This window comes from Panulirus ornatus, chromosome 16 (assembly GCF_036320965.1).
Source record: "Panulirus ornatus isolate Po-2019 chromosome 16, ASM3632096v1, whole genome shotgun sequence".
NCBI classification, from domain to species: domain Eukaryota; kingdom Metazoa; phylum Arthropoda; class Malacostraca; order Decapoda; family Palinuridae; genus Panulirus; species Panulirus ornatus.
The window spans coordinates 35220286-35230796 of record NC_092239.1 but is presented as its reverse complement, the minus strand read 5'-3'; the positions used below and the strand labels follow the sequence as shown (position 1 = coordinate 35230796).

The window sequence follows — 10511 nt, the reverse complement described above, 5'->3', positions numbered from 1 at the left end:
TACCCTTCATCAGTTGAACTGAAACTTAAGAGCATCAAAACGTATGGACTCTAAGCCGAGCACTCCTTTTTTTGCACAGAATTTGAGGATACTTATTTTTTGTATATCTTGAGCCCTTACAATACAGTACACTTGAAAATTTTGGACTGGATATATTGACAGAATATGAAACTGGTAGTGGTGGGGTTATTACCCTGGATCTACGGTAGGGTAAAAGCCTGAGCTGCTCTTACTGTCAAAACCTACTTTATTCCATTTCAAATGTACAACATAAACCCAACTCCACACTTTATCATTACACAATACACTAGTTGCTTTTTGCTTTGTTAATGAGTTCAATGCTGTCTTAGGAAATTTTTTTTGAGAAAGTTATATAAAAGTTAGAAAAGGATAAGAGTTTTATAACTTGCAGGGTGCATTCCTAATGTTAGCACAAATATAAATGTAAAAATGATGCACTTTACTTATAAAAGGTACCTAATAGATTATCATACACCTGTTTGGGTCCTACACAACAGTATGGTAGTAACAGACTTAAAAAACACAAATGAAGGCCCATGGCCATTGAATCATTCAACAATCAGAGAGAACTAGATTTATTCAGCACTGAGGCTAAGATACTTGAAATTAGTTTTGTATGACTGAAATTTCTGCTTGTCAATTCAGATAATGTTGTCTCTACAGAAGAGTTAAATATATATATACCAATGGGCATAAGTAATACATTTGCTAATGACCAATCATGTTAACTTCAGGGCCAGGCTTGACTTCCAATGAAAAACCCAACATTCATAAGATGCTTGTACCATGGATGACAGCAATCAGCCAAATTGAAACTGCAAGACAAGATTACATGAATGATATGTTTTCTAATGGATATCTGCTGCATTTTTTCAGCTTTCCTTTCAAAGTTGCTACTCAAGTGTTGGGGATTTCTGGGTACTGAGGTGGAAATTATAAATGCAAAACCTTTCCATTTAGAGACTCAACAGGCTCATCGAGCTTTTTTTATTAATTTCATATAAAAAAGTTAAATACAGCATCAAGTATTTCACTGAAGAGGTCATGGCACAATTCACAAAAATATACACAATTGCCTTGATAAAAAAAAATTGCATTACATTAAACGGCACTTATACAACACATTAGTCTTTTACAACATAATTTGTACTTGATTGTAAAAAATACTATGTATATATCTCAGCAGGAGAACACAACCAGAATCAAAACAAATTTATGACTGGTACTTACTAATGTTCAATTAGTATTAAAAATTACTTTGGTTGCATGTAATGATGCAAGTGATTAGGTATTGTATAATATGGAATACCAGGGTTTTCCAGCCTTGCATCTGGCTGTCTCAAGTTCTGACTTATGTCTGTGGGGATTCCCTGGTAGTGAAGTTCAGCAGCTACACGATGATCTGTTGTAGGAAGACTTCGCAAGTCTGCTGGTACCGGCATGGAGTCATTTTTTACTTCATTCCTAACATCAGTTCTACCATCTGGATGAGCAGGTCTGAAATTTGACATATTTACTGTCCTTAACTCTACCAGCGATGTGCGAGACCTGTCCTGAGGAACATCCTGCCTGTACTCTGGTCTCATATCTTGACGTATGAGATCTGGCCGTTGCAATGGTTGTTGAAGTTCTTGTCTAACCATTTCCTGTCGTACCAACTCCTGAGGAGGTATGTCATTCCTCTGCATACCTAAAAGCTGATTGTGCAGATCTGGTCTATTTTCTTGTGATGGTGTGGACAGGGCACTATGTGGGGTTTGGGATGGTGCTGGTGATTGTGCTGCCTTCTTCATTTCTTTTTTTAATTTCTGCTGTTGGAGTTCATCTTGTACCTTCTGAATGTAATCTAACTTTTGTTCATGAGCTACTTGATGTGCTTCTAAGCTGTGAACAGAACTTGGATCATGTAAAGGATCAGGCTGAAATTCATTTCTCAAGTCAGGTCTTGATTCTATTATCATGTCCATCTGAACAGCTGATTCCAGTTCTGAAAACTCATCAAATAACCGTCCACCTTGCTGCTGTAAGTAACGCCTTAGCACCTGACATGCAAAGACTGCTTCACAAACATTTGGTGCTGGAGTAACATCATCTACTGTGGACTCATTGGGTGGATTTGACTGATGAGTTTTGTTGCCAGGGGCATTAAACATATTTGAATAGTGAGGATACTGAACTACATTGGTAATCATTCCTGGATGAGAGTTGAAAGTCTGGGCTGGTGTCTCTTCTTGTTCATCCAGGTCTTGTCCATCATCAGAATTTAAAAAAGCTTCAAAGTCTTGCTGGCTAATTCCTGGTGGAGCACTTACCTGATCACTGACATTCAAAGCATCTACATCCTTACTGAGTCCTGCTTTCACAACTCCTTTCACTATGGTCTCAGGACTAACATGCCTCCATGCCTTATATATCATAAAAACTGCATCCAGTGCAGATACACACTGATTTACTGATGGTGGAGTCAAAATACTGTGGCTGAACATATTAGTATGGGCCATTTGTTCATTTGCCTGTGTCTTTGCCATAATATGTTTAAACTGCTGGTGCCGATACAAGGCCTTAAATGTATAAATGATCCCCAGACGTAATGGTTGTAAAACTGTTGCTGTACCTGGAGGGAAGAATGTCACACTTATATTGAACAAGTGTAAATTTTCTGGATGATGTGGTGCCTTATTCAAAAGTACTACTACTTTTTTTCTCTTTGAGCGGAGTTCACGATCCCATTCTCGTAACCATGACGAAAAGAAGTCTAACGTAATGGCAGATTTGGGATGATGATGGAAAGATGCAGGTAGAGTTAGAGAATTAAGTGACTGTGCTCTGCCTATAACTACAGCAGGTCTACGTTCTGTGCCAGCGAGGTTGCAAGCTAGTATGACAGACATTTTCTCACTTCCAACAAAAGCCCCATGTCCTAATGTTTCAGGTAAGGAATTATATGCCAGGACAGTTTCATCCACAACCCACACATTTTGAAGTGGATATTCCTTGGTTGCCTTGGTAAACATGTATCTTCTCCAGTGATTCCCAACCTTTGTGACAGATGGAGCTCCATCTTTGTCTTTGAATGTTTTAAGAGTGACTCCATTTCTGTCTTTCCATCTTCCTAACCAACCAGTGGAAGGCTTAAACTCTATACCCATCTCATTACCAATTGATTTAGCCTTTTCCATAAGAATAGGGCCAGATATTGGAAGGTCTTCTTTTTTAGCTTCCTTATACCAGTCTACAAGTTTTTGCTCCAAAACACCAGCCTTCCCAAGTCTACATCGCTTGCGGTCAGGAGTGGCAAACCTGTTCCACTGAGCCATTATGGCATCCTTAGTTTTCATGATCCTGGAAACCTGACTCTGACTGACACGAAACATGGAGGCAATCTTCCCCTGAGGTACTTTGGGTTCATGGTCAAGCATTTCCAGGACCTGTAGGAATAAAAAGTACAAATGAATAAACACATATGTTAAAAGAATACATCTGTTTAGAGAACAGGATGAGTAAAAAATAAAACTAATAGAAATGCATAACCATCTTATTATAAAATCATATAGTTTCAAAAATAACAAAACTCAGTATCAAGTTTCAAGAATAACTTAAAGGAGTAAAGCTCAAACACTTTCTCACCCTATAGCATTTGCCTACCTTAACCTTAGCACCAAGTGTGAGGTCCTGTCTTCTCTTTCTCATAAAGGTGAAAGCTGTTGCTACCTGTGTATCACTGTAAGCCAGATTCCTTTTCACTCTTCCCTTTTTCTTTATCTGAAAGAAAATAAAGGTTATGAAACTGAAAATTCATTTCTAAAAATCACATCCACTCATAACCAAACAAACAATGTCCAACTAGTAGATATACAACACAACAAAACTAACAATTTATGGGGAGTAAACTAAAGTAATCGGGTTCAGAAATTCAAAGACAAAAGTTTCTGAAAATAATAAGGAAATATGGTAGGAACTGGGATGTAAGTTTAAAAGCAAAATAAACTGGGATTGGGGAGGAAGACTTGAAAAGCAGTGACAAAGTATAATAATAATAATAATATATATAGCTTACTGGGGGGTCCTGATCCATATCACAGCAAACAAACTAGATAAAGTCTCTCTATATGTCCTTACAGAGTGTCCAGCAATGCTTGATATATCAACTGAAATGCTGTCAGTTACTCTAGACATTTCATACTCAAGATACTAAGAATGTTGGTACTTTCTTGAATTGTGATACATGGTAAGCCTTGTATGAAAAAGATTCAAAAAAAGAATTTTTTCTAATGTATAATAGAGTTTTCACCTTTGTCAGAATATTTATATACTCTTTTACTTATCATGCAATTTTTGCTGATTGCATGGCAAAATACTATTAGATTTGTACCTCAAGAACTGGCAAAGTACGTTTCACTTTTTATTCCACCTGCTGGAGGTCTGCCCAAGAACAAAAGACTGTCTTTCGCATGACATAGTTTGTGTACATTAACTATCTATCTATATCTCCGCCACCTGTTCCACTCTGAAACTCCCTCAAGGGGGTAACCACAGCAACAGTCTCCATAACTAGTAAACTCTAGTGCAGCTTCTTAGCCTTTAGTGCCTGACCCTTAAGAGGCCACTGGCAGAGGGCAAGTCTAGTTCAGTGTTTGGTGAGGCTCAATGCATCTGCTACATTATCATCTTACACTCTTACATGATAGATCAACAGTTGTTTATCATTCTTCATATTATACAAAACATGAAAAGACTACAATCCATAAAAATTGGAATGGGTTTTCCTAACCCTATCAAGTAAACATGAAAGTTTATGAAACTCAAAATCATAGCTAAAGTTTCCTTCTCAACAGTACTATAATACAAGAGGAGGAACTAAAGATGAAAAATGCCTCCTCCTCATCTGAGTCTTATCTTGCAGTATATATTATAGTGAACCCTCCTGTTTAAGATGGTGGCCACTCAAATCAAGTCATCCAAATTCCTGAAGAGTTTAGACGGCATTAATGGAATTAAAATGCTATGGCAATGCCCCCAAAATCTTGGCTATCAAATTATCCTACTTTGAGATACAAAATAATTTTGTACACAATACTCAAATTCAAAGTACCATACAGTAAAAGATATTTTTTTTTTTTTTTTTTTTGCTTTGTCGCTGTCTCCCGCGTTTGCGAGGTAGCACAAGGAAACAGACGAAAGAAATGGCCCAACCCACCCCCATACACATGTATATACATACGTCCACACATGCAAATATACATACCTACACAGCTTTCCATGGTTTACCCCAGACGCTTCACATGCCCTGATTCAATCCACTGACAGCACGTCAACCCCAGTATACCACATCGATCCAATTCACTCTATTCCTTGCCCTCCTTTCACCCTCCTGCATGTTCAGGCCCCAATCACACAAAATCTTTTTCACTCCATCTTTCCACCTCCAATTTGGTCTCCCACTTCTCCTCATTCCCTCCACCTCCGACACATATATCCTCTTGGTCGATCTTTCCTCACTCATTCTCTCCATGTGCCCAAACCATTTCAAAACACCCTCTTCTGCTCTCTCAACCACGCTCTTTTTATTTCCACACATCTCTATTACCCTTACGTTACTTACTCGATCAAACCACCTCACACCACACATTGTCCTCAAACATCTCATTTCCAGCACATCCATCCTCCTGCGCACAACTCTATCCATAGCCCACGCCTCGCAACCATACAACATTGTTGGAACCACTATTCCTTCAAACATACCCATTTTTGCTTTCCGAGATAATGTTCTCGACTTCCACACATTCTTCAAGGCTCCCAGGATTTTCGCCCCCTCCCCCACCCTATGATCCACTTCCGCTTCCATGGTTCCATCCGCTGCCAGATCCACTCCCAGATATCTAAAACACTTTACTTCCTCCAGTTTTTCTCCATTCAAACTTACCTCCCAATTGACTTGACCCTCAACCCTACTGTACCTAATAACCTTGCTCTTATTCACATTTACTCTTAACTTTCTTCTTTCACACACTTTACCAAACTCAGTCACCAGCTTCTGCAGTTTCTCACATGAATCAGCCACCAGCGCTGTATCATTAGCGAACAACAACTGACTCACTTCCCAAGCTCTCTCATCCCCAACAGACTTCATACTTGCCCCTCATTCCAAAACTCTTGCATTCACCTCCCTAACAACCCCATCCATAAACATATTAAACAACCATGGAGACATCACACACCCCTGCTGCAAACCTACATTCACTGAGAACCAATCACTTTCCTCTCTTCCTACACGTACACATGCCTTACATCCTCGATAAAAACTTTTCACTGCTTCTAACAACTTGCCTCCCACACCATATATTGTTAATACCTTCCACAGAGCATCTCTATCAACTCTATCATATGCCTTCTCCAGATCCATAAATGCTACATACAAATCCATTTGCTTTTCTAAGTATTTCTCATACATTCTTCAAAGCAAACAATATACAATATCTTATCAACAACATTAGTAATTATAATAATAATAAAAACTATCATTATAGGGTTGAGAGGGATGGGCTACAGATAAGGGTAGCAGAAGAGGGTGAGAATGAAATGTGTTTACATATTTATTACAGCCTCTAAAGTAAGTGAAGCCATATCAATATGTCTACTGGGAATATTTAAGATACTGAAGGGAGTGCAGGGCATATGGTTAGCACTCAATGAGAAATTAGAAATGCTTATGAAGTCTGACAACGGTAATCAAGTCATGGCCACAGCTTGCATACCTAAAGAAAATCTAGGTAATTATTAACCTTAATAACCTTGCCCACTTTTAACCAGAAAAATACTTGGAAGACCATGCAGGAAAAAACATAGGAGAGCGTAATGGCTCACTGAAAGGAGGAAGTGTAGGAATAGGATCATATGTGGTAGTTAAAAGAAAAGAAGGTACTACTAAGAAAGATCTACCGCTTGAGGATTTAGCTAGAGGCATCAGACCGAAAAAGTGGAGGAAAGGTTGCTGCACATTAGTTATCAACACTGCTTTTGGTTGAAGACCAAGAGGATTTTTTCTTTTAATGAAATGTCAGTTAAAGAAAATGTCAAATCACCACACTCTTTTTATGAATGCATACTGGACTTATTAGAGAATAGCTCTGCAATGAATCCAAACAGAAATGAAGAAAGAATGAGATCTGGAAAGGCAAAGAGTTTCAAGGCCTGATATGCTCTGTCTCTGATGTGACAGGTATCATACAGATAGCTATCAAACCATGCCTCACGTTGGGTGTTTATGTAATTGGTTTCAGACCATTGGGGGGGGGGGGGGGGGGGGGGGGGGCACTTGGACCATCACTAGTAGACAGGTAGGGACATGCCAATTTTTATGCTATACACTGAAACCCTTGCATAGAGAATTTCGGGATAAGGATGTGAATAGAGGAGTGCCTCATGGAGAGTAAAAAAGTTGAAGGGTGTAAACCTGAGCAAAGTAATAGAATTATTGAGCCAAATTGTTACAAAGTTTGGAAATTCACATTCTTTGGGGTAAGCAACAAGCATTTTTGTAAGCACAAATGCACCATTTGGAATGGAAGTGATGGTAGATGTTAAAAGACTGTCGTAAGAGATTTGAAAGTGAAGAAGGCGGACTTCTGTTCATGACTGAAATCATACAGAAAAAAAATTACAAAGAGTAAACTACAGAAATATATATAGTATCATTGCAACAGTTGGTCTCGGAGTGATAAAAACCACAATTCTGCACAAGGATATTCTTCAGATGGGAAAGATGGAGCCACAGAGCGTTCAGCTGATTCCACGAGTAATGAAATGAGATTCTATTGTATAACATCCACACACATGGGCACCTTAGTTTTGCTACGTCTTGTTTTTTTCTTCTGTTCTTGCAGTTCTGGTGCCTCCTCATCCTCTTCAGCATCTTCCACTTGCTGTTCACTCATTTCCAGTGACAGACAGGATTCTGCATACTGACACACAACTGTCTGCTCCTCCACGCTATCCTGTGGAGGTTGTATTACAGCTTCAGGCTGGGTCGAGTGCTGTATCGCTGGAGCCTCTGATATTAACTCCAAGGCCATGTTGCCATATGGCTGAGGATCCATCACTCATGTGCAGTGTACAATCATCGTTGCCTGTAAGAGATATACAATATTTTTTAATAATGCTTTGGGGAAAAACTAACTCTAAACCTTTTTACCTATCTCTCATTATTTACCCATTACCATGTAAACTATATTTTCCTATCTAACATCTTTAATTCCACTCCTATTTTTCACATGGGAGGACTCATCTGAATACTGTCTCTTAGTTCACACAAGTATGTCCCTAATCCATGTCTAGGTCTGGATCATCTGCGAGCCAATATGACTGAATATCAATATACATTCCTACCTTTACAGTATTAAGCAAGAATTTGACAGGTTCATTAAAAAAAAAAAAAATGAATATCAATAAAGATAAATATTGGCTGCTAGGGTGAGGTTTTCAAATATTTTCTAAATGTTTTACAAACTTTCACATTAATTGACCAGACACTTTCCCTGATATAACCCTTATTAATATTACCTTATCTAATGCCATAAATGAAACTAAAAGTCTCCAATGTTGTGAGTGAATTGTCTATATACTACATTCCCGCTGTGGACCAAAAGTCATTCGATATCCAAAACTAATTTGATGTGTAGGTAAACTAGTAATCTAATAGGTATTGTATACAATGCTAAAGATACACCTCACAACGGCTTTCAAATAATGACCATAATATTAATACATTAACCAAACAATATGAAAATTACGATAAATATTCCTCGATGGGGGACCGTGTGTATTTTACAAGGAATATGATGATTCTAGACACTTACTTTCAAGATTATGAACCCCATGATCTTTAAAATTTTCGCCACAATAACATTATCTAAAAACGCAAAATGAAATAAAATACCCAAAATCACGCTCCGCCACTCAATTTACTCTCAACACATTATCACTGCAGTACAGTATTACTCATTATCTAGAGATTCACATCGCATGACTAAAGTACTACTATACCATCTTCTCTAACTGCACTGAGAGACATATTGACAGGGAATGGTACTGAAGACGGTAGAGAAGAAAGGGCGAGGTGGGCGGTCGGTCGCCTTACAACCCAACGTCTCCTGTCAAACTCGCTTATTGGAATCATGTCAACCTACGTCAACAGAGAACGATAGAACTACAAAAACAAATAGGCAACTATAGAGCAAGATGGGTTCAAACCACAAAAATAGAATATGGAACAAAACACGAAGGTTTAAGTGGAAAACAGAAAATCTTACTTTGGCATAAGTCGGGCGGGGGTCCAGGAGCCAGGGTCGAGTCTCTCCAATATGGCGCACAGTAAACAAAGGTATACTATCTACATTCTGAAATACGTCTCTGACTTTGCCACTAACACCTGTATGATTAATAAACCACAAATAATTCATATATCAACGATGAGCCCATAATACTAGTAAGTATTTGTATTCTAAGTAAACCAGGTAATGATGCACAGTTATTCTCCTTTTGCGATCTCTGCAGTTTGAGCTTTAACTTAAATTGATTTTAATAGGGGCCCATATTAGAATATTTCACACAATAAAGCATATAATAAGAACAACGGAGCTTCAAAGGTGACACAAAAAGGTATGAGACTTGTTTCCATAGAGGACGACAAAAAAACCAAGTTTGATTGAGACAAGATGGCAAGGTAAAAGTAACTTCAAATGCATAATGATTTTGAGAGAGCGTGAAAAAACGGTGCAACAAATACAATTTAAGATAAAAGATACCACAAAGCGCTGCGCGAGGAAAACTGAAAAAAAGACAACCCACGGGATTAATGGTACATGAACACAGCAATTAACCACAAAGAATAGATAGCATTTGTAAAACACCTCAGTAAATTGAGCCGAGATAAGCATTACCCAAAGACTTGGAATACATTTGACCCACAGAAAAATCGCTCTACAGATGAATTTTGTCAAATATCACCTCCACCCTTATCGAGATACTGAAGTTGACGTGAAAGTTATGAAATATAGCCTCTGGAAGAATCTACCTAGTTAAACGTTTCATGAAGAATGAAGTGTTAGATGAGGTTGTTAAACTGTGCAGTTCTACATACCAATATTAGGGCCAATACTTGGTATATAAGGTAGTGGATTTTTCGGAGTATTCAAGCCTAGTCTGGACGTCATCGATAGTTTCTAATTACTAATTGTAAAACTATGAAACCCTTCAGGTGTTCATGATAATTCAAAGACCATACACGCTCTAACTGTATATGTGACTAAGAACCCTGTTTTAACAAGATGATCCTCATAACTATAGAGGGATAACATTCCTCTCTTGCCTGGTTAAGCCATTTACTTCGCCTAATTGGTATATAGAAAGCACAGTAATTCTTACTGAAGAGTGGGTAGGGTTCAAGTACTACTGTGCCTTTGATTCTCAAGAGGTACAAAGTTAATTCATAA

General features: G+C 38.2%; 1 protein-coding gene across 2 annotated transcripts; it reads right to left on the bottom strand.

The window, feature by feature from the left end:
- Nucleotides 1–976: 976 nt before the first annotated feature.
- On the bottom strand, nucleotides 977–9466 carry LOC139754244 (uncharacterized). 2 transcript variants are annotated; one of them, XM_071671568.1, is made up of 4 exons: nucleotides 9330–9466; nucleotides 7863–8147; nucleotides 3667–3783; nucleotides 977–3449 (listed from the first exon to the last, which is right to left on the bottom strand). In XM_071671568.1, the coding sequence occupies exons 2-4, from the start codon at nucleotides 8115–8117 to the stop codon at nucleotides 1275–1277; spliced, it is 2547 nt and encodes an 848-aa protein (XP_071527669.1). In that variant the 5' UTR covers nucleotides 8118–8147; nucleotides 9330–9466; the 3' UTR covers nucleotides 977–1274. The 2 variants fall into 2 exon arrangements, with proteins under 2 accessions (XP_071527669.1, XP_071527670.1); XM_071671569.1 differs by lacking the exon at nucleotides 9330–9466 and adding an exon at nucleotides 9064–9184.
- Between the last annotated feature and the right edge of the window lie 1045 nt (nucleotides 9467–10511).

Excerpts from the sequence above, each read along its gene's own strand:
- LOC139754244 (XM_071671568.1), bottom strand. The coding sequence starts at position 8,117 with ATGGATCCTCAGCCATATGGCAACATGGCCTTGGAGTTAATATCAGAG. Across the intron at positions 3,784-7,862 it reads CAAGACGTAGCAAAACTAAG|ATAAAGAAAAAGGGAAGAGT; the intron begins GTGCCCATGTGT and ends ATTTTCTTTCAG. Across the intron at positions 3,450-3,666 it reads CACTTGGTGCTAAGGTTAAG|GTCCTGGAAATGCTTGACCA; the intron begins GTAGGCAAATGC and ends TTATTCCTACAG.